Below are 25073 nucleotides of genomic sequence, written 5' to 3'. Positions count from 1 at the left end.
AAATGAGGTGTATGGGGGGGGCCTGGGGTGTCAGGGTCTCTCACCTGGCAGCTCAGCTCAGTAGGTCCTTGCATGCCACGGCCTCCTAGGGGGGGTGATGCTCCTGGTCCTGGGGTAAAGTTGCTGCCAGTGCCCAGCCCCGCAGCCTGAGCAAGTCACGCATCCCAACTCCCTTGCGAGCCTTGCCTCCAAGACCCCAGTCTTCAGGAGTTGTAGTTTCCTCTGCGCTTAAGCACAGACTACAACTCCCAGAATGCAACTGTTACAGTGGCGGCTCCCAGGCTTCCCACAGCACAACCGCAAATGTGCCCCGGCACAGGCACACAGTTTGAGAAACACTGGTAGGTCTCAATGGCATTCCTTTATATAGTGCAGCATTTTGTGATATGGGTTCACACATACAAGTCAATCAGAAATCACTTTTTCCAAAGTCTAGCAATTGTGATGCTGCAAGTGCCATCCGCTACTAGAAACTATGGGCTCATTCACAGTAGCCACGTGGGTGGCAGGAAACCACACAGTCCAGCTGGGCTTTTACCACCCGCCAACCGCTACCCCCTTTAGCTGCAGACCTAAAATTATTCCTTCTTTCATAGACATGTGCATTTCGTTTCATTCTGAATCGAAATTCGGATTAATTTATTATTATTCGGAAATTCAGATGTATCCGAATTACAGTAGTAACGAATTTAACAAATAGAAACTAAATTTCAGACGAAGTTTGAATAATTTTCAAATTGAATTAAATTTTCCAAAAAGAATAAAATAAAATAAAAATGAAAGAAATAGAATAGAAAATAAAAGAATAGAAAAAAATTGAATAGAAAATAAAGGGATAGAATAGAAAATAAAGGAATAGAATAGAAAATAAGAGAATAGACTAGAAAAGAATAGAGTAAAACAGAACAACATAGAATAGAAAATAAAAGAACAGAATAAAATAGTATAGAAAATAAAGGAATAGAATAGAATGAAAAAAAAATTGAATAAAATAAAATAGAATATAACCATCTTCTGAAATTCAAATTTCAAATAGAATAAATTTTAATTAGCATAGAAAATAGAAGAATAGAAAAGAAGAGAATAGAAAAAAACAATAGAATAGAATAAAATAAAAAGAATATAACCATCTCCTGAAATGTATTTATAATAAATTTGAACAGAATAGAAAAGAATAGAAAATAGGAGAATAGAATAGAAAAGAATAGAATAGAAAAAAGCATAAAATAGAATGGAAAAGAAAGAATATAACCATCTTCCAAAATATGAATGTTGAATAGAATACATTTGATTTTGGATGGAGTTTGATTGGAATCCAAATGGAATTTGAATGGAATTCAATTTGGTTAGAATGACTGAATTCAAAAAACATGAATCGATTCAAATTCGAATAAACAAAATGAATTCCGAAAACGAATTAAACAAATTTATGTAAGCAGCGAGTGGAAAGGAAGCAAACTTTTTTGTTTTGCAAATGTCTATTCTATCACTTTTGGCGAGTGCTACTTCTCGCCAGAACCGAACCATTTCTCTTTCAATACATTTTTATTAAAAAGTTTTAAAGAATACAGCGTGCGACTGCAATCGGCTATACAGATAGAAGCATAATATCGATGACTTGCAAGCCAGTAGCAGTCGCAAGTAGAGAAATTGTATTAAATGACAAAACGTTTAGCATGTCAATTGTGTGATAACAGAAAACCAATGAAAATGAAATCTGTGCACCAATACCAGAGAAGTGGGCGCTAGTGGATGAAATACTTATATATAGAGTTCACTATGTAAAAAGCAAACAAAGAACAAAGAAGTGCATAGGTAGAAATCATCCCTACGGAAGAGCCTAGGTAAATAGGAAGATAAAAGGTGGGGGGGAGAAGAGGAAAATGAAATAAGGACATCAGGAGCACCCCAGCTGGAAACCCAGGCTCTCAGAGCTCAAAGCAATAGATAACTGGCAGTTGGCATAGAAAGTTGAGCATATTGAACCCACCGGGTCCATATTTTAAGAATCGTCTCGTATGTATCTAAAAGAATACTGTAGAGAATCTCATTGGTGAAAAAAAAGTCTAAGCGGCGGCTGACTTCTGTAAAAGGTATGAACTGTTGTTTCCAAGTTCTCGCTACTGTTTGTTTTGCTGCCAGTAGTACATAGGTAGCCAGTTTAAACTGAGGTTTGGTGAAGCCTGGAGGTTTCAGGTGTAGCAGGACATACCACAGATCTCTTGGAAAGGAATAGGCTAATAATGATTGTGGAAGATTAAGGACTTTTGTCCTTAATCGGGAGAGCATAGAGCATATCCACCTTTTATGGAGGACATCTCCTGGAGCAGAGAAGCCCCTGAAACAGGTGCCAGGGGCGAATGGGTGAAGTTGTGCCAAACGAGACAGGACCAAGTGCCACCTTGTAACTGTTTTAAAAGCCGATTTGGTTGTGAGGATATTAATGGAAGGAAGTCAGTGTGGTCCAAATTTGTGACCAGCTTCCCCTATCTTTAGTGCTTTTTAGGTTACTTTCTCACTTGGAGATGTAAGTGTGGTTGTTAGGGTTTTTGAGGTTATTCAACTGTGAGTAAAGACCCGATCCTTTCAAGTAAATGGGGCCCTCAACTGACCCACAGCTGGGTCCAATGTACACGGTTGCAGCACACCGGTGCAGGGCTCAAGGAGTTACAGTAATAAAATGCCTCCTCACCGCCTGTTAAATGCTCTCTGAAGAGCGATCCAAACAAGCCCTAATACTGTTAGCACACCTTCAGGCAAAAAGTTAACTACACAGTTGAGATACATATATGTTTGTTGTTTTGCTGGACTTGCACCTCTCTCTGCACATTTTCATGTGCTTTTTATGTTTGTTATCAAAACAACTATAAAATCTTTTTCTTGGAGTCCATTGAGGGACACAGTCTGATGATATTAAGAGGTGCTAAAGTCTCCATATTTACCTGTCCAACAGTCCTGCACTGACATCTTCTTCTGGGTGCCAGTCTTCGAGCCCATTCATTGGCCAGTGGGGGATGATGTCACTCCTGTGCATGCGCAGGAGGCAAATAAGACCAGCACTCAGAGACCGGCCCAGCACTGTAAGTTGAGCTGGAGGAGATGGCAAGCAGGCAGGTAGGGGTATTTTATTGCAGAAGAGGTGCTGCATGTCTCTTCTGCAAAAAAAAGCCTGCCAGCTTACTGTTTTTTACAGTGGGACTACAGTTCCGCTTTAAGCTATGTAGGGTTATACTGCCGCCTACAGGAGAACCTGACCTATGTTGCTTAATTGTCATCAAACTATGTCCCTCCATGGATGAAAGAGAAAATAAAAATGTTGTATCCACTGTAAAAAACATTTTTCTGAGTCCTTGAGGGACACAGCTTGATGATAATTAAGCAACATAGGGTTATCCTAAAGCCTACAGGAGAAATAGACCTATGTTGCTTAATTGTCATTAAACTGTGTCCCTCGTTGGGTGATAGATAAAACAGGATTTTGGTATACACTGTAAAATCATTTTTTCTCCATTGAGGGACGTGCATTGCATGTGCCAGCACGGTCTCTGGGTGTCGAGATGACTAACTTCTGCACATGCACTGAAGTTACATCATTCCATGCTTTCCAATCAAGGTGGCTTAAGACTGGCACCAGGAAGAAGCCAGGGAGAAGATGCCAGCATGTATAGGGACTCCTTACAGACATCAGACCATGGAGAGGGGTATTGTGACTTTAGGCAACATAGGTCAATTTCTCTTGTAGGTGGCAGTATAACCCTCTGTTGCTTAATTATCATCAAGCTGTGTCCCTCAATGGACAATAGGGAAAAAACACTTGTGTGTTTAACCAATCAATTTTAAACAATCTGCTTCAGTCTCCAGAACATAAAATGAGGGGAATCTCCCTACTGGGGATACAGACTGCAATAAAAACCTAAGATTCTATTTATTCCCTACTTCGGTGGTTGTCAATTTATGAGGTATCCCTTTTAGCACCAAAGGGCCACACATGATACAGATGACTGTCAGAAACTGCAGACATACCGATGGAGATGATCAGAGACTAAGGACATTTGACAGGAGTAGTCGGACACTGAAGACCAGCTGCAGGAGACAGTTAGAAGATCACTGCCCTTTACAAATAAGACTCGTACTAACCACTACTGACTGCTAAGGTCTTCAAAGAGCCACACAACAAGTACTAAAGCTCCCCAGGTCAGGCACCGAGGTCCTACTCATTTCAAAACAAACAAAAATTTTTTTGGATGGGCTTTCACTTTAAGTGACTTTGGGCATTCAAGATATTGGCACAAGTATAGGTTTATGTAATATTTTCTTCCTGCAATGTTAGAAGCACTCTATATAAAAGAATGCGTACTGGTTTACGCTATAAGAGTTAACCATGCGTCTTTCCTCTTTGGACACAGACCCAGGCACATTTAGATTTCTCAATGCTGTGTCTTCAAGTGTCTGCTTTACATCAGAGACCGCGGCACAGTAAAGGCTCCGGGGGTGGGAGGGGTGCTTGGACTGAGATCTAGTGGACCAAAAATCTCCCGGACCTACCCTTATTCCGTCTGCTTCCACTCACTGTCACCGGGTGTTCAGTGCACAGGGACCTACTCACTTGCGATGTTTGTGTGGGTGGAATAGTCCCCGGATCAAGGCTGACTAGTTCTTGTGGCCTACAGCAGAGTGTGCGCTGTCATCATCCTCACGTGTATATCGCTGTGCAGCGATGTGTGCGTGGGCCGTAGGGACCCTCTAAAGAGCGTGCTGAAAGGCAACCAAGCCTCTCCTTGATTTACGTCTCCTAGGACATCATAAAATTACATGTAAAAATATTACTTCCCACCCATACTGCAGCTACAGTATTTAAAACCAAACTTCAGTTCACAAGGGACAATAAAACGAAATTCCAGTCAAGAATAAAAAAGCATGTATTCAGGATTAAGGGACACAGCCCAGTTATTGAGTGGTTCTACTATTCTTCCTGCTAATGCTGCCCAGCAAACACTGGCACTGTGCTGAAGTCATAAAGTTCACTTAGGCAACAGAATCTTCATTGCCATACTACAATGGAAGAAGTATGCCCCATCATAGTATGGTCAACCCTATTAAGACCCCAATATGCTTTCATTAAAAAAAGGGAGATAAAAACAGGCAGAGCAAGTGGAGTATTGACAAGGTTTAAAATCTTGAATCCAGTGTGCAATTTAGTACTCATACCTCCCACCTTTTTGAGATGAGAACGAGAGACACCTATTAGCAAAAGTATGTAGGCATAGGACACACCCCCTGCTTAGCCTTCTTATAATATAATTATACGAAAAAAAGATTAGTTAAACCCACAAGTGCTTTTTTTTTTTTTTTTTTACCACTACTATTCCTTTATATTGGCTTTTAAAATTTACAAATGCAGCAATTTAGAATTTGGATGCATTTTATATACAACTATACAGATCAGGCCAAAATGAGGGACAAATAAGGAGGACAGGGGGACATTGTTCCAAATCAGGGACAGTCCCTTGAAATCAGGGACAGTTGTGAGCTTTGCATACTGTAGTATAGGAGATTTGAAATTGGGTATAGGATGGTCAACTATATTTAAAAAAGTTATAAGAGGTCTTAAGGTCAATAAATGTTCGAATAACTAAACTTTATTAATTTAAAAGAAACAAAATTAATCATTGCCACTTAGGCTGGATTCACATCTATGCATTTTTACTGCTTTTTGCATTTTGCAGATTTGCACTACAGAACGTGTTCCATAGGAAACCATGTTGAATGGACTGTAGTGCAAATCTGCAAAATGCAAAAAGCACTAAAAACGCATAGGTGTGAATCCAGCCTTAGAGGTGACAATACATATGTTTTTTATGGCTTTTCAGTGTTTTATTGGAGAACTTTGACATTGGTCTGGAGATCTTGGGCCAGTGCTCAACACCCCTGGGGCAAGCTCGATCTCCCATATCACATATAGGACTCAATGATGGCCAAATCTGACCAATGTGAAGTTGTGGCACCAGTCAAGTTGGAAACAATTTAAAGTCTTCATATGAAAACCAAATGAACACCTTGCTAAAGCCTTTAACATATATCTAAAGCCCAAACTTTTTGTTCATTTTGGAGTAGGGAATGGTTAAAACCACTGTAAAAATCACTGTCAGATTTATTCCCATTTGTGTCCCATTGGGAAAATATTTATACTTTCTGTACTGCACTGTTATTCTGGTGACAACTCAAAATTTAGCATTTTCTTCAGTTTTGGATTTATAACAAACACAGAGAAATTGAATTTCCACGACAGGTATACAAACAGCAATAATAACCTCAGCACTCTTTTCAAAATGAAAGAAACAACTGGATCTTTCATCTTAACTGTTCATTATCCAAGCAGATATCTGACAGCCCCCAAGGTCTGGGGCCCGGTTTTCTGCAGTAGCTTTGGATGATAAAAGCAGAAGGCTGATTGACTGCAACGTTTTTCTGCACATACTCAATTCACACGCAACTGTCATGTGCTGCTTCTCATATCTTATCTTTTGTTTTTGTATGATTTATTTCAGAATGGCATTCCACACTCATTCCAATATTACCTCCTACCAATTACTGAGAAAACTATTGACAAAGTTCAAACTTTTTTTTCGTATGACCTTTTTTTTTTTTCTTTTAACAGTTCTTTGCCCTATGTTGTGCAAGAATGGTGGTGTATGTATAAAGAAGGACCAGTGTTTGTGCCCACCGAATTTCACAGGAAGATTTTGTCAAATTCCGGTACCCCCAGGGAATGGTATAGCTGCTTATACCATAAGGAACAGCAGTGAGGGGCAGAATTCACAAACTAAATCTGTGCACACTTTGCCTTTATCCAACCACCAGCCAGAAAAAGACGGTAAAGTATATTTATTCAAATCAACAGACTTAAATGTATTTCCACCACTGTTATCTAGCACATTGCTTTGTTGATCTTTACACAGTGGGGAGAATTTAATAAAGCCTGGAGAGTGCAAAATTTAGTACAGCTGTGCATGGTAGCCAATCAGCTTCTAACTTCAGCATGTTCAATTAAACCTGAAAGCTGATTGGTTTCTATGCAACGCTGCACCAGATTTTGCACTCTTTAATTTAAGTAAATCAACCCCAGTGTGCTGGTTTTTCTAACCAGCTGAGAGAAATTTGTTGAGTGGACATCAGAAGTATTACAATGATGAAGATATAAAAGAAGCATTCAAAGTTCAAGGAGAGGTCCAAAAGTTTGACTATTTTTAGCTTTCCCGGTTACACTCTTGATTTCTATGTTATTATTTTATTTAGCCATATCTTGCCAATCCTGGCAATTAACAAAAATCTTCCTGTTCGCGAGGACACAAAACAGAGCTGCAAGTGGTGGTAAACCTAATTTAAGACCAACATTTTTTCATAGCCTTCTATCTGAGCGCAAAACCAATAAATAGCTAAGAAGTGACTTGAGGATCACAGTCCATCTTCCCATTGCTTTAATAGAGCATTTTGGTGGACAAAAAAAGAAGCTTTTAAATTTCAAACTAGCAAAACAGCATCATTACCAGGATTTGACTATTCTTTATCCAAATGACATGAAAAGCCAACCACGTGGGTTTCTTGTATAATAAAAATGAAATTGAAATTATATAAAATACTTTTGTCTACCCACCTTACTTGCCCCTCTGCTGAAAACTGCATTCAAATAAAGTGAACTTGGGTGAAGACCAGAGTTTCTTCTCATTAACTAGTCTACAAGGCAGTGTTTGCTTGACGCAGCAGCCATCCCCATGCAGGCCATCTCTCAGCATCCCCTGCATGTGTGTAGTATGGCCATGTACACTATATTACCAAAAGTATTGGGACGCCTGCTTTTACACGCACTTGAACTTTATTGACATCCCAGTCTTAGTCCGTAGGGTTCAATATTGAGTTGGCCCACCCTTTGCAGCTATAATAGTGTGTCTATGGGAATGTTTGACCTTTCTTCCAGAAGCGCATTTGTGAGGTCAGGCACTGATGTGGACAAGAAGGCCTGGCTCGCAGTCTCCGCTCTAATTCATCCCAAAGGTGTTCTATCGGGTTGAGGGAAGGCCAATCAAGTTCCTCCACCGCAAACTCTCTCATCCATGTCTTTATGGACCTTGCTTTGTGCACTGGTGCACAGTCATGTTAGAACAGAAAGAGGCCAACCCAAACTGTTCCCACAAAGTCACAAAGTTGGGAGCATGAAATTGTCCAAAATGTCTTGGTATGCTGACACCTTAAGAGTTCCCTTTACTGGAACTAAAGGGCCAAGCCCAACCACATACCATAGTCCACCCTCCACCAAATGATTTGGACAAGTGCACAAAGCAAGGTCCATAAAGACATGGATGAGCGAGTTTTGGGTAGAGGAACTTGACTGGCCTGCACAGAGTCCTGACCTCAACCTGATAGAACACCTTTGGGATGAATAAGATCTGAGACTGCGAGCCAGGCCTTCTCGTCCACATCAGTGCCTAACCTCACAAATGCGCTCCTGGAAGAATGGTCAAACATTCCCATAGACACACTCCTAAACCTTGTGAACAGCCTTCCCAGAAGAGTTGAAGCTGTTATAGCTACAAAGGGAGGGCCAGCTCAATATTGAACCCTATGGACTAAGACTGGGAGGCCATCAAAGTTCATGTGTGTGTAACGGCAGGCGTCCCAATACTTTTAGTAATAAAGTGTAGATGGTTGTAAATGGTCAAACATTATGCATGCACCAAGTGCTGGGAGAATGTCATAACATACGGTAAATGCACATCTGGTCAGGCCATTGGTAAAACATCTGTCTTGCCATTGGTAGAAAATCTTGTCTAGAGTTTCTTTATCAACAAAGTTACATACAGTTTAATACAGGATGATGAAGAGGTGGTAGGAGATATTTTTTTATAATTTCAGTTCCCAAAAGATGGCAGTCTGTATTTTGAAAAATTTGTGAGCTTCCTGAAAAAAAACATTAAGATGATTATGTTAAATAAAAGCTTTAATTTTTAACATGTTCTTTAGTTTTCTTCCTGGATGATTCTGTTAGATTTACTCTAATCTGGTCTTGCTTCTCTAAGGCCTTATATCTGTTGTGAATGTCCACGTTGAACACCCTCCAGAAGCCTCTGTGAACATCCATCAGGTGGAGAAAGTAGATGGTCGTGGGGGCCAGGCAAATGATGGAAGAAGGGTTGCTTCACCAAATCAGGGGGTCAGAATCCCTATACATAGAGTACAGGCTCAGAGTAGCCCCAGAATCAATGGCTACTCAGAAACATCTGGCTATGTGTACTGCTTCAGACGACTAGACAATGGACAGGTAAAGAAATTAATTAGAGATGTTAAAGTATTTCTTAAAGTGATACTAAATACACCCCTGTTTCATCTACATTATCCCTTCTCTTTCTGCGTGTGGATGACGGCGCTGTAATTATTTTAATTAAAAAAAACATCTAAGTACCTTTTCCCTAATCGATATACAGCTGTCACATGATCCAGCTCTTTCCCAGCCTGTGTGTAGGGAAACAGTGGCAGGAGGAGGTTCTAGTCCTCTGCTGCTAGTCACATGTTCAAAATACAGAGTAAAAAATAAACAGTTTTAAGTTGTCATACAAATATATATTTGAAATCAAATCTTTATTCTTTTTAGCAATAACATGGTGTGGGTGGATTTCTGCCAGTCCAGGCTGTGTCACACCCTTCCAGCCTGTGTCTTAGAATAACAGGGAGGTGAAGCCTCCATCAATTAAGACATATTATCCCACTCCCATTTTGTTTATTTGGTTAGTGGGCATAGAGGAGGAGGGAGGGTGTAACCTACCTGGGATGTGAGCCTGACATGCGGAGGGAGACCTCCCGTACCACCCTGGCTCGGAGACCACTGGAGTGGGAACAGTGGCGGTAAGAGTACAGTGAGGTAAAGGTGCCTGCTGAGTCCTTACTGCTTGAAGTGGTCTCCTCGCGTGGAAGCTGGAGTAGCGGTTGCAGGTTAGCAGATGCAGGCTAGTAGAATAGCGGATGCAGGTCAGCAGATGCAGGTTGCAGAGCAGCAGATGCGGGTCAGCAGTTGCAGGTTTGCAGAGTAGCGGATGCAGATCAGCAGATGCAGGTTTGCAGAGTAGCGGATGCAGATCAGCAGATGCAGGTTTGCAGAGTAGCGGATGCAGATCAGCAGATGCAGGTTTGCAGAGTAGCGGATGCAGATCAGCAGATGCAGGTTTGCAGAGTAGCGGATGCAGATCAGCAGATGCAGGTTTGCAGAGTAGCGGATGCAGATCAGCAGATGCAGGTTTGCAGAGTAGCGGATGCAGATCAGCAGATGCAGGTTTGCAGAGCAGCAGATGCAGGTCAGCAGGCAGAAGTGGATTCAGACTAGCCGGGTCATACACATCAGGGAATACAGCAAAAACGGCAGGCAGAGAATAGTCAGAGTCCAGGCTGGGTCTTGGCAACAGGCAATCAGGCAGGTAACAGAGCAAGGTCAAACGAGCCGAGGTCAGGATTGGAGACATAAGCAGGGTCAGGAAGCCGGGTCAACACAGGAACAGAGTACTGGTACAGAATCAGGAACACAGGAAACAGAAGCAGATCAAACCACAAGGGGCAGCATCATTAAGCGTCTTTTATGGACTGTTGGGCGCCAAAGCGCATCTAACGTATGCGCATGCGCACATCCGTGCTCAAAGTCCGTGACTCGCGCGTGCGCGTAGGCGCACGCCTTCTGGAATGGGCAGTACATCCCTGACACTGTGTATACACCTACATGTTGCTCAGATGCAATAGGGAGGAAATGGTCAGCATAGAAACACATGAAGCTCAGTATGTGTACTAGCTGCCAACACCGATCTGAAAAATCCCCAAATGCAGCGGAGACATGGACAGAAGGGGGAGATAGAGAACAGCAGGATCAATCAGGTTTTTTGCAAAATACAGGAAACAAATCTTATAGTGACTGAGTGAGTATGAACTGCATGCATGTAATACACTATTTATTAATAGTTTAATGATGTTCCGCGTTAAGTTTGGAGGTGTGAAAACCTAAGTTGGGTTTTCATTGTATTCTGTGCCACCACTGGGAAGATGCATGCTCTCTATGTTTCCTTTTAGGAGAAACAGGGATGGGAATTAAAAAATGTTATAGTTATCACCAGAAAGGGAGCTGAGGGGACATTTTCAAATGGGGACACCTGTTCTGGTATAAGAGGGGATTTCTCCTTTCCTTTAGAGAGACGTCCTTTGTGTCTTCAGGGCAGGAAGTGAAGGGAAATCTCCCCAATGAGACAGCAAAACAAAAACCTTCCAGACATTTTAACTATTCACGTCTATACAAAGGATGAACAAGATTATACTTTGCATTTTATATACAGGCAATGTTCTTTCTGCTTTAAAAATATCATAAATTATGCACAATTTGCAAGGTTTTAGTTGCACAACATTTGCAATATGTGTAAGCTGCTCTGCCTCTTCAAGACAGCCCTCTGTATAATGTGGTGGTCCTAGCCCTATTCTATCAGATCCTCCATGTTGGTTCATATATAGCAATGGATAAATTAAGTGTAGGTATGCCTGGAGGGAGGCCCATTGGGACACACCAGAAGCCCACCACAATGGCAGCTGCAGACGCCCAATGTGTTCCTGTGCCAATTCTAGCAAGCTAAACAAAAAGTGGCATCTGCTCCAATTCATAACTAGCTTTAAGAGGTGCAAATGGAAGGGATTCCACATTGAATAGAGCAAACAAAACTATTTTTTTTCCAGCACACCAACCAGGTAGGACTAAAAAAAAAATACAAAAAAATGTGTATTGTTTGTTCTGTGCATAGCCCTTCCATGTGCACCTTACTCTAAAACACTTATATTGGAGCAGTTGTCATTTTTTTAGTATGATTTGAATTAACCCCTAGAATTACCCATTAACATTTGACCTAACCTTAATAATAATACCCTTAAACCATCATTAAAATAAAGCGTATCAAAAAGTGGTACTATACTCACCTCAGCAATAGGGATGCAGCATCCACAAGCTTCCTCACTGGAGCTTACATCCTCTCCTAGGCTTTTTCTATGTTCGGCATCTTCAGCCATCATAATTGGCTGGCCCAGGATGATGTAACTCCTGCATTTTCATCTTGGAAGCTGGCTGATCATGTCTACATACAGAAGAAGAATACAAACAGGGAAGTAAAGAACCTTTATTGCAGAAGAAATGTAGTACAGGCGGTCCCCGGGTGACAAACAAGATAGGGTCTGAAAGTTTGTTCTTAAGCTGAATTTGTTTGTAAGTCAGAACAGGTAAATTCTTTAAGTGTAGTAAAAAAACAATTTTTAAGGTTTTTGGATAGCATAGGGAAGGGGTAACACCCCTGTAACATTTGTTTTGCTGTCTGTGCCCCTGTGCAGAAGATTTCACCTCATTTCCTGTCCCAATGACAATTGGATTTTGAAAATTTTGGGTTGTTGTGGAAACAAGGATTGATGATTAAAGCATCAGTGGAGGTACATTTTTCCCATATTAACTCTTACAGGAGTGAATTTCCCTTCCTAGGGGTAGATTTCCTCTCACTTCCTGTTGTCTCCCTTCGTTTGTAAGTAGGAGTCGTTTGTAAGTCGGATGTTTGTAACTAGGGGAACGCCTGTATATCTTTTCTGCAATATAGAAACATTCATGCTCCCAAATTGTTCAAAACATTAAAGCACCCTATAACCTAAACCCTAAAGTGAATATACAGTTGTGAGCGGGGTCACTTGTCCTGCACGTGGGGGTAACTTTCACGCAGGTGCACGCTCATCAATTCCCAAAACCAGTTGGGGACCACGTTCATATGAGAATCAAACATTATGGCGGTTCCCTGGCTTAGAGATGAGCCGTAGACAGTGTGCAGCAATAAATCTTTAAAGGGGTTGTAAAGGTTCATTTTTTTTTCTTTAAACAACAAACATGTTATTCTAACCTCCTCTGTGCAAGAGTTTTGCACAGAGCGGCCCCAATCCTCCTCTTCTGGGGTCCCCCAGTGGCGCTTCTGGCTCCTCTTCTCGCGTGCCCCAACACTAGCTGCTTTCCATGGGGGCACTCGTGTGGGCACGCTCCCGAGTCCTGCTGCTGCGTCCCTTGACACAGACAGAAGGACTCGGCCCGGCCCCTGGCTCCCATGTCACTGGATTTGATTGACAGGAGCGGGAGCCAATGGCTCCCACTGCTATCAATCTATCCAATGAGGATCTGAGACAGCGGCTGGAGCTGCTGTGCTCATCCCTGTCGCCGGAATGATCGGGTTCAGGTAAGTAAAACGGGGCTATGGGGGCAGCTGCACTACAGAAGGTTTTTCACCTTAATGCATTAAGGTGAAAAACCTTGAGGGTTTACAACCCCTTTAAGTGGGGGGCTGTCCCGTGTCACTACACACCTTCCTTGGGGTATGTTGCATATAGGACACTACAGAGCCTATGCCCTCTCCACCAGTCCAGCGTAACTCTGCCACCTCACTCCCAGTGACAGAATGGTGTCCCACGGTGCACCTAGCTAGGTTCTGTACTATGAGTTTGGTCCCAATTACTTTTGGGAAACCGACCGCTAGGAAGGGAACCAGAACACCGAACCCCTCACTACCAGAGGACCTGTCACCTAAACCAGGTTCCACCCTTCATGACTGGCTGCAATGTACCTTGCACTAGTAATGGCTAGCCATAGCAACTACATTCCTCCTCCTGCTTGTCTTGACGAGTAAACCTTTTATAGTGGCCTTGTTGCATACCCCACATTTGCTTTACTGACCCTGTTCTTTCCAGATTTCATGTCTTGTGGTGTTTCTCCTTGCTCAAGCTCCCGCCGGACTCTCTAGGCTCCCCTGAACCAGACCTCCCCCCTATTTATGACTCACACTGGGAGGAAGGCTGGTCCAAGGCAAAAAAGCCCGGGAACTGTGATGCAAACAGTTAACCCTTTCCTCAGCCTGGGCAAGTCAACTTTCTAACTAATACAAAGAAACTCACGCTAAAGGCAACCTGCCTACAGTATATATTACCCCTCAAACTTTTAAAAAGGAAGTCGTGTTTAGCCACATACTCCACGAAATGGATGCTGTTTACATTTATCAGACTGAACGTATATAGACGTGAAGATACGCTTACTCCATCAATATTTTATTCTTTAAATCGTAGAGATCAGCACATCAAAAGGAATGTCACGTAAAGCTTTATTAACTTTCTTAAATATCAAACACTGTTAAATATCAAACACTGAAAATGGATTGCCATGATTAGGGCCGCATAGCAGCCAAAACTTGTTGGTGGTGTTTGATATTGTCGTGATCATAGCCACGTGTCGGCCCAAAAACGTTGGGTGCTGTTTGATATGTAAGCTCCAAGGAAAGTTAATAAAAAAGCTTTTATTAGACTTCCCTTTTGATGTGTTGATCTCTGAGGATTCCTTAGCCAGAAAAAGCTTTTTCTGTGCTCTTCTCCTGTTTAGGTTTATTATTGTGACTTATTACTTGTGACTTTTCCTGACTTCATGGCTAAGCCCTGCTGCTGTCCGATGAAACTGCCTCACTGGCATATGATTGGACATTGCACAACTGTGATGGCAGTTAGAAAAGTTTAGCCATGATGTCAGATAAAGCCAGACTCCGAGTAACAAAGTGAACCAGAATCAGAGAGGGGCACAGAAAATGCTGTTGTGGTTAACAAAGACAATAAAGGTAAGAACATCTGCTTTTAGGCAGGACTTTTTCCAACTTTATTACCGAGTATAAGTTCACTTTACCTTAACCTTCATCCCCCATCTTCCCCCAATGGAGCCCTTAACACCGCCTTTTCTCAATCTTTTTGACACAGAAGAGCCCAATGCAATAATTTACCGGGCTCAAGGAACCCCTGCTAATATTTACTATGTCTATAACTCATGGTATATTAGTGTGATAGCTACAGGGTAAGATGCTTTGTGGTCATTAGGAAGAGTCCCCCCTCATATATTGCTAAAATGATCATTGGCGTCAGTGGTTAATCATCTGAGAGTCAGAAGAGTCAGAAGTTGCTCATTGCTCATAGAATCCCTAGCAACCTCTGGAGGAACCCTGACTGGGGAAGGCTGTCTTAATGTAATTCCTAAGACTAATTAACCCCTAAATCTTTCACACTTACCTTAACTACATGTACTATTGACACCAAACAAAATACTCTTGTGTCGGACCCTCCTAGGTAAGTGCTAGGATAGTTAGATAAGTGTTGGAATGTGTTTTTGATAGGTAAATTTAATTGCCACACTGTAGGTGTAGTGTGATTTTTGTGAAGGAAAAATCATAGTTTGGCTTGCTGTAACCAGTGAGCTGTGATTATTTAGTTAGGTCTAATCTGTGTGCTCTGCTGCTGCCAGCCTGCTGGATAGCTTCCTTTGTATCCAGGCAACTTGAGAAGTTTCTGGATGATAGGTGTGGATCTATGCAGATGGTAGCATGGATATTGATACAGCCTCAGTCTATCCCACAGAGGCAGGCTCTGAAGGCATGCTGGGAGAATGTATTTATTCTGAGAGCGCACAGGGCTGAGGGGGGCATGCTGCCCTCTTAGGCACAGGCTGTTATGTGGAGGCCTCAGGTGGGCGACCTGAGGGAGGAATGCAAAGACCTGGGGGCTTAAAAGAAGCTGACTGAGGGGACCTGTCTGCCACAGATCTGTCTGGTATGACTGGAGGGTATCACTTGGGAGATTGGAAGAATGTATCCATCTGTCCTTGGGCTTTGTGAATACAGACATTGCTGGATCTTGGGGATTTTGTGCTCTAGTTACCCTTCTGGTGCCTAGTTATAGTTATAGTGAGCTGTGGGTCTGTTAAAGGGGATACCAGCTGGTGTCCTGAAGAGCTCCGTGCAGCTACCTTACTACTTAAAGGGACTTTGCTTGACTGGCTCTACTACTACTTAAGCTAAAAGATTGAGTCCTCTGTGTACATAAATAGCAAAAACACCTGGTGCCAAGGGCACGGTGGAAAGGACCCCTTATGGTCTTTAATAGACAGACCAAAACATGAAGTATAAAAAGTATGAATTTTTTAAACATTTATAAAAAATATACATGTAGAAAAAATACATTGGACATAGGAACATCTGATACCCAAAATTATACAGTTGTATGAATTGGTCACTGTCCTGGTGCAGAGTGGACAAGTGGCAGTCAATACAATATATAACACCTTACATGTTACGGACTACAAGTCCTTCTTCAGAGGTTTTGTTATAGATTTAAATGGGTATGAATTCTCTACAATAAAGAGAGTATGCAAATGATACAGAATTAGTTTAAGTTAATGAAAATCAATATTGTTTCAGCTTGATCACACTATACAGTAAGTTAACACAGCAGGCATTGTCAGTCATGGGGATGGATTACTTACATTGGAAACAGTTGAGACAAAGCACATCTGAAGAGACGATGGTGATCAAATCACTCATGAGTAGCAAGGACATCTATCTCCAAAGCACGACAGCATTCAGGGCCAAAGGAAGGGCAGATAAGCTGCTTTGCTGCGAGGGCTCTAGCTAGAGGAGCCGCATCGTTCCAACTAGTGCTGGGACAGTGTATCTATATGGGAGGTATGAAATAGTATAATAATTAAGCACCATACCTAGTGCAAGGATTAAGCACTAGGATAGCAGACATACCAAAAAGATTGTGACTTTGTAATTGTAGTCTTCTATAGATGGGGTAATAAAAGTGAACCTACCTCAGAAAGAGATTGTGCTGCACATGTGCCTTGTGCTCCTTCAACGTCTGCCAGAGAGGACTGAGGAGCCGGCAAATGAGCGATTGTGGAAAGGCTAACAGCCAATCACGATAATAATCGTAAAGGCTGTCAGCTGGCACAGTGAAAGGGAGGAGTGGACCGGCATGTTACGCTGAACCAAGTCCTCCCGGAGTCCCACTGGGGGGGGGGCTGCGTCACAAGTCATCATGCCGCCGACGCGTGAGTGGCACCGCCTGCCCTTTAGGTTGGAGCGCACAATGGTGTGGACACCAGAAGGGTCCACGTGCCAAGTGGGGGGTGTCCTGAGCCATCCCACCAAACAAATGTGGATATTGGCAGGGGACTCTCTGGAGCGAAGCAGGCCAAGCCCAGACCCGAGCCTGCATGGATGGAAGGAAGAGAGATGTCAATGTGTCATGAGTGGAATGTCATAGAACAGGGGGCACAGTGTTAAACATGATGACAAAGGCAACATACATACATAACATGATTGAAATGGGGGAGGGCAAAAAGGGAAGGGATTGGATAATATGGCTATACTGGACCTTGGGGAGAACAATACATAATTTTTGATACAGATCGGCACACATACCTAATAAGATATAGGGCCAATAAAATTGTTACTTATACATAGTAATTGAGCAATATCATCTAAACAGCATAAGTTGATGTTTAACAAAGATCCAAAGAGGCAAGGCAGGTAAATAAAAATAATAATCAATCCATACAAGTGGAGATTGTGTGTATATCTCACAATACTGATTACTAACATAACAAATGTGATGAAATGGACCATTTATCTAAGATATTTATTTGGAAAACCATATGAAGATGAGAGACCCTATGAAGATGTTTGGCCTAAAGGTCCAACTCACAAACTCCAGACTCAAACCCTGGAAGATAAGGCCTAAAATTGAAGGCCTCGTTAAGTCCTGGAGCTGTAGTGGCCCCCAGGTGAAATATCCATTTCAATTCAGTCTGCAATAGCAGTTTGTTGTAGTCGCCTCCAGGTGAGGTAGGGCCAATGTGATCTAATGCAAGGAATTTGATTTTTGAGCATTTGTCCTTATGTATTAAAGCACTATGCCTACCTAGGGGCAGAGATAGATCTTGTTTTTGGATACTTGTGATATGTCAGTAAATACGGCGCCAAAACTCTAGTTTGGTCTTTCCCACATAAAAACTGCCGCAGGCGCAGGTATAACATCCAAGTATAACAGGCAAGTATAACATCCAGGGTTTATTTTTATGTTTAAAGTATCAAATTGTATTCTGGAGAAAAACAATACCCATGACTATACATAGTAAAGTTTAGCTGGAAATGGAAAAAAAAAAAACTTCTTACGTAAGCCAAACAACATGTGAGTGCAGTTTCCTCGGCAGCTCTGATACCAATCACAGTGAGTACACAGCTGCTAACAGCCGGACCGTATTAGGCTCCTACAGGTGCAGGCAATCACATTGGCTATTAGCCAAAAACCTGGAATGAATTAAGATTGGAGTGCTCTCTACACTCCTCATGTCATTCCTCAAAATCCAAACCATACATGAGAAGATTGTGTGCAGAGAAGGAGACTTTCTTTTGATATCATGCACACTCTAGAAAAGTTATAGTACAGTGCCTTGAAAAAGTATTCATACCCCTTGAAATTTTCCACATTTTGTCATGTTACAACCAAAAACTTAAATGTATTTTATTTGGATTTTATGCGATAAACCAACACAAAGTGGCACATAAATTGTGAAGTAGAAGGAAAATGATAAATGGTTTGTCAAATTAAAAAAAAAAATATCTGTAAAGTGTGCATTTGTATTCAGCCCCCCATGAGTCAATACTTTGTAGAACCACCTTTCACTGCAATTACAGCTATGAGTCTTTTTGTGGATGTCTCTACCGGCGTTGCACATATAGAGAGTGAAATTTTTGCCCATTCTTCTTTGCAAAATAGCTCAATTTCTGTCAGATTGGATGGAGAGCGTCTGTGAACAGCAATTTTCAAGTCTTGCCACAGATTCTCAATTGGATTTAGGTCTGGACTTTGACTGGGCCATTCTAACACATGAATATGCTTCGATCTAAACCATTCCATTGTAGCTCTGGCTGTATGTTTAGAGTTGTTGTCCTGCTGTAAGGTGAACCTCTGCCCCAGTCTCAAGTCTTTTGCAGACTCTAATGCCCTGTACACACGACCGGTTCTGCCATCGTAATAAACTCCGAAGGTCTCTCTGACGGAATTCCGCTCAAGCGGTCTTGCCTACACACGGTCACACCAAAGTCTGACCGTCCAGAACATGGTGACGTACAACACGTACGACGGGACTAGAAAAAGGAAGTGCATTAGCCAGTAGCCAATAGCTTCCGTGTCGTACTTGCTTCTGAGCATGCGTCGTTTTTAGTACGTCGGAACAGCATGTTCACTATCTAAGTCCATCAGAATTTTCGACAGAAAAAGTCCGATGGAGCATACACACGGTCAGAAAATACGATGGAAAGCTCCCATCGGACTTTTTCTGACGGACATTCCGCTCATGTACGCGGCATAACAGGTTTTCTTGTAAGATTGCTCTGTATTTGGCTCCATCCATCTTCCTATCAACCCTGACCAGCTTCCCTGTAACTGCTGAAGAAAAGCATCCCCACAACATAATGCTGCCACCACTATGTTTCACAGTGAGGATGGTGTGTTCAGGGTGATGTGCAGTGTTAGTTTTCCACCACACATAGTGTTTTTCTTTTAGGTCAAAAAGTTAAATATTGATGTAGTGCCCTGGGGTTTAGTCAGAGAACTCCTCACCAAATTCCTTGTCAGGAGTACCTACTGCAGTTAATTGATAATTGAATACATTTTATCCCAGCCTACAAGACTCTGGTCCGGCCGCACCTAGAGTATGTTGTCCAGTTCTGGGCACCAGTCTTTAGGAAGGATGTACTGGAAATGGAGCGAGTACAAAGAAGGGCAAAAAAGCTAATAAAGGGTCTGGAGGATATTAGTTATGAGGAAAGGTTGCGAGCACTGAACTTATTCTCTCTGGAGGAGAGAGATGCTTGAGAGGGGATATTATTTCAATTAACAAATACCATACTGGTGACCCCACAATAGGGATAAAACTTTTTCGCGGAAGGGAGTTTAACAAGACTCGTGGCCACTCATTAAAATTAGAAGAAAAGAGGTTTAACCAAAAACTACGTAGAGGGTTCTTTACTGTAGCGGCCAGGATGCTAAATTCCCTTCCACAGGCGGTGGTCTCAGCGGGGGGCATCGATAGTTTCAAAAAACTATTAGATAAGCACCTGAACGACCACAACATACAGGGATATACAAGGTAATACTGACTTATGATCACACACATAGGTTGGACTTGATGGACATTTGTCTTTTTTCAACCTCACCTACTATGTAACTATGTAACTATGATAGAGATCTATTGATTTCTCCTTAAGTTTGGCCTTGTTGCACTTTTCTCTTCTACCACTAGGTGGCTGGGAACTTGGTGGTACTATATATGAGAAGGGCAACCTGAGGTCAGGTTATGGGTATATGGGGTATCTCAGGCAATGGGCAGGATTTTCTGGAATCCCTTGGCCTGCTGGGAGAACCCATATAATCAGATGAGATCAGGTGATCCATGTTCTGTGCCACCCGGACCGCTGTCTGGGTGGACGTGTGTCGTACGCCATGGGCTGCTAGGCCGGAGATTGGGCCTATCCCGGAGGCATCTGGCTGCCAGGCTGTGTGAGGGCCTATCCAGAAGTGCCAGAGCAGTGCAGGGTTGGGACTGCGGCTTGCAGTCCAGCGAAAGTGACGGTTCTGCCAGCCGGAGAACCTGTCGTGGTCGGAGGTAGAAGGGAAGCTGATGCCACTAAGAGACCAACCACCTTTACCAGGGACAACAGTGAGTAACTGAAGCAAGTACCGGAGCAGTATTCTCACCGAACAGGCACAGTGGAGAATCGGGAAACTTCAGGCGGCGATCAAGTCAGGGACCCCAACCAGCAGAGGTGACTCTTGCAGAGCAGCCTTGTGAATCAAGCCAGGGACCGGGCCGGTCAGCAGGGGTGAAGCTTAAGAGGTATCTGGACTGCAGGGAAGCGTAGGTGATGCTTGAGGGAGACACCACCACAAAGCCTTGAGGAGCTCACGAGATTCAGAGTCAGTGAATCAGAGAGTCCAGTGAGAGACTAGGAGCATAAGGGGCTGAAGAACTACAAGTAGAAGTTGTAGTGAAGCTGAGTGAACTATTGAACTTTGTGTTAGGAACTGTTCAGTACTGTTGTGATAGGAAACAGCAATCCTGCACGTGCAGAAGTGGTGCCTTGTTGGGGCCTTTCCCTGTATGACTGTCCTCCTATTGAAGTCTTGGAGTCTGCTAATTAAAATTGCAACCACTTAAGGGTGTCCTGGCCCTAACCCTCTTTCCCTTCAAAATATAAAAGGACTGTTCAAAGAAATAAAACCTCTTTTGCATCCAAGAAGTGTCTGGCGCCCAATGACTTTCACCATCTTTGTACCCACTATGCCTCACAACCCACTACATATGGAAGGATGTCAGCTGTCTTTGGCCTTGAAGGTCCTCATTAGGCTGGAAGAGGTTAAAGACCTTGCTACATTTGTCTCATATGACCAGAGCACCTTCTTCCACATGTTTGCTGTGTCCCCCACATGGCTTCTCACAAACTGCAAACTGGACTTCTTATGACTTTCTTTCAATAATGGCTTTCTTCTTGCCACTCTTCCATAAAGGCCAGATTTGTGGAGTGCATGCCTAATAGCTGTCCTGTGGACAGATTCTCCCATCTGAGCTGTGGCTCTCTTCATCTCCTCCAGAGTTACCATGGGCCTCTTGGCTGCTTCTCTGATGAATGCTCTCCTTGCCCGTCCTGTCAGTTTAGGTGGACGGCCATGTCTTGGTAGATTTGCGGTTGTGCCATACTCTTTCCATTTTGATGGATTGAACAGTGCTCCGTAAGATGTTCAAAGCTTGGGATATTTTTTTATAACCTAACCCTGCTTTAAACTTTTCCACAAGTTTATCCCTGACCTGTCTGGTGTGTTCCTTGGCCTTCATGATGTTGTTTGCTCACTAAGGTTACATAGTTACATAGTAGGTGAGGTTGAAAAAAGACACAAGTCCATCAAGTCCAACTTATGTAAGGGATTCACAGAACAGCTGTATTTATACTGAGATTCAATTACACACAGGTGTACTCTATTTATTAATAAGGTGACTTATAAAGGCAATTGGTTCCACTGGATTTTAGTTAGGGGTATCAAAGTAAAGGGGGCTGAATACTAATTTGTATTTATTTGTAAAAAAAAATTGAAGACCATTTATCATTTTCCTTCCACTTCACAATTATGTGCCACTTTGTGTTGGTCTATCACATAGAATCCCAATAAAATACATTTACATTTTTGGTTGTAACATGACAAAATGTGAAAAATTGCAAGGGGTATGAATACTTTTTCAAGGAGCTCTATACCAGGGGTCTTCAATTTTTTCAGAACAGGGGTCAAATCATATATTTTTCAAATATTTGCGAACCAAAAAAAATCAGCTTTATAAATGAATGAATCCCTCTTACACCTGAGTCACCATAGGAGTGCCCCTTACATCAGGAATCCTCAATCTGTGCACATTAAGTATACTCCACTGACCCTAGCTGCAGGCTGGATAAAATTTTGTAGTGGGCCAGATGTGGGCCATAGTTAGGACAGCCCTATCTATACCAACATTAATACTTGTCAATTATCAGCAGCAGGGATCTCCAGATCTGCGTGGCTACACTTAGGAAACTGGGACCAGACTATATATTTTAAACAAATTAATTAACAGTGAAACAAAACACATCCAAACACCAGCAACCAAAATACACAGCAAAGGTGAAAGTACAAGTGAACCATAAACCGAGTGACAAAATACCTAACAACCTACAGTATAAACAAAATGAGGAACACAGATCACAGAGTAAAACTGGTAATGCAAGGAAGAGGGGAACCAAGACTGGAATCAGGGACATGGGGAGCAGGTACAAGGAAGGATCAGAAATAAGGCTCAGGATGATTCAGCAAGCAAGTCTCTGGCTAGCAGGCAAAACACTGAAGCGAGAGGCACTAGTAGGGGAGGAACTAAATACCCTCCCATCAACCAGCACCAGATAGAGTCTGATTACTGGGATCTGCTGGCTGCTGGGAGACACCCACTGGTGGACACTGGAACTACATCCCTCTGCCCAGGGAACCACAGTGCCACCAGCAGGTGATCCAAGTCCTGACAATACTATTGGACAGCAACACCAAAAAGATAACCTCATGTTCCAGTGCTGATTTTGCCAAGTATGTAGAAAAATGACTTTACCCAGGATATTTTTGACTGTTATCTGTAAATTTCTTAGTTGCTTTGTGATATGAACCAGGGTATACTTTAATTTTACTGGCCGTTTAACGATCATATGTGTTCCATAGATATAGCGGCTATATGCTGTATGCTCATGGCGACCCATCAAAACTTTCTTTTTTCTAGTGCAGACTGAGAACACACAACTAAGAGTCTTATGCCTCGTACACACGGTCGGACTTTCTGGGAGACTAGGTCCGCCGGTCTTCCCGACGGACTTTCGCCGGAGTTACGGCAGACTTTCAGAATGAATGAACTTGCCCACACACGGCCAAGTCCGTTCATTTGGAACGTGACCCGGGTACGACGGGACTAGAAAAGGAAGTCAATATCACCGCTTTTATCGGCGAGATTGACACCTTGCGAGTCCCGTCGTGGGGCATGCCAGGCCCTTAGGTCTGGTATGGATTTTAAGGGGAACCCCCTACGCCAAAAAAACGGCGTGGGGTACCCCCAAAATCCATACCAGATCCCGATCCGAGCACGCAGCCCGGCCGGTCAGGAAAGGGGGTGGGGACGAACGAGTGCCCCCCCCCACCTGAACCGTACCAGGCCGCATGCCCTCAACATGGGGGGGTGCTTTGGGGGATGGGGCGCCCTGCGGCCCCCCCACCCCAAAGCACCTTGTCCCCATGTTGATGAGGACAAGGGCCTCTTCCCGACAACCCTGGCCGTTGGTTGTCGGGGTCTGCGGGAGGGGGGCTTATCGGAATTTGGGAGCCCCCTTTAATAAGGGGGCCCCCAGATCCCGGCCCCCCACCCTATGTGAATGAGTATGGGGTACATGGTACCCCTACCCATTCACCTAGGGAAAAAGTGTCAATAAAAAAACACACTGCACAGGTTTTTAAAGTAATTTATTAGACAGCTCCGGGGTCTTCTTCCGACTTCAGGGGTCTTTCCGGTTCTTCTCCACGCTCTCTGGGTCTTCTGCCGGGCTCCTCCGCTATCTTCTGCTCTTTTGCAGCTCTTTTGTTAGCAGGGGCCCGGACTTCTGCCTTCTGCCTTCTGTCTTCCGCCTTCTTCCTTCTCTTTCTTCTCTTCTTCTCTTCTTCTCATGTTGACACAACGCTCTCTCTGGCTGGAATGCTCTCTGAGCGCTCCGATGTGACTTATATAGGCAGTGACCCCGTCCCCTTATGCCGTCACAGTCCCTGGGCATGCTGGGACTGTGACGTCATAAGGGGGCGTGGTCACCAGGTGATGTTGACCATGCCCCCTTATGACATCACAGTCCCAGCATGCCCAGGGACTGTCACGGCATAAGGGGGCGGGGTCACCGCCTATATAAGTCACATCAGAGCGCTCAGAGAGCATTCCAGCCGGAGAGAGCGTCGTGTCAACATCGGAAGAAGAGAACGAAGAGAAGGAGGAATGCGAAAGACAGAAGGCAGAAGTCCGGGCCCCTGCTAACAAAAGAGCTGCAAAAGAGCAGAAGATAGCGGAGGAGCCCGGCAGAAGACCCGGAGAGCGCGGAGAAGAACCGGAGAGACCCCTGAAGCCGGAAGAAGACTAATAAATTACTTTAAAAACCTGTGCAGTGTGTTTTTTTTATTGACACTTTTTTCCTAGGTGAATGGGTAGGGGTACCATGTACCCCATACTCATTCACATAGGGTGGGGGACTGGGATCTGGGGGCCCCCTTATTAAAGGGGGCTCCCAGATTCCGATAAGCCCCCCGCCCGCAGACCCTGACAACCAACGGCCAGGGTTGTCGGGAAGAGGCCCTTGTCCTCATCAATATGGGGACAGGGTGCTTTGGGGTGGGGGGCCCCGGGGCGCCCCATCCCCCAAATCACCCCCCCATGTTGAGGGCATGCGGCCTGGTATGGTTCAGGAAGGGGGGGCGCTCGCTCATCCCCACTCCCTTTCCTGACCGGCCGGGCTGCGTGCTCGGATCGGCATCTGGTATGGATTTGGGGGGGACCCCACGCCGTTTTT

The 25073-nt window shown here is 43.5% G+C and overlaps 1 protein-coding gene across 2 annotated transcripts in view; it reads left to right on the top strand.

The window, feature by feature from the left end:
* The window catches only part of LTBP4 (latent transforming growth factor beta binding protein 4), a 288242-nt gene that overhangs the window by 175131 nt on the left and 88038 nt on the right, over window positions 1-25073 (top strand). For both annotated transcript variants that reach the window (XM_073598500.1, XM_073598501.1), the window contains exons 6-7: window positions 6659-6874; window positions 9075-9316. In XM_073598500.1, the coding sequence (XP_073454601.1) occupies window positions 6659-6874; window positions 9075-9316 (458 nt within the window). The remainder of the gene's footprint in view (window positions 1-6658; window positions 6875-9074; window positions 9317-25073) is intronic.

The sequence above is a fragment of the Aquarana catesbeiana genome, linkage group LG09 (genome assembly GCF_042186555.1).
Source record: "Aquarana catesbeiana isolate 2022-GZ linkage group LG09, ASM4218655v1, whole genome shotgun sequence".
NCBI lineage: Eukaryota > Metazoa > Chordata > Amphibia > Anura > Ranidae > Aquarana > Aquarana catesbeiana.
Note: the sequence above shows the minus strand (reverse complement) of the source record. Positions and strands in the feature narration are given on the sequence as shown.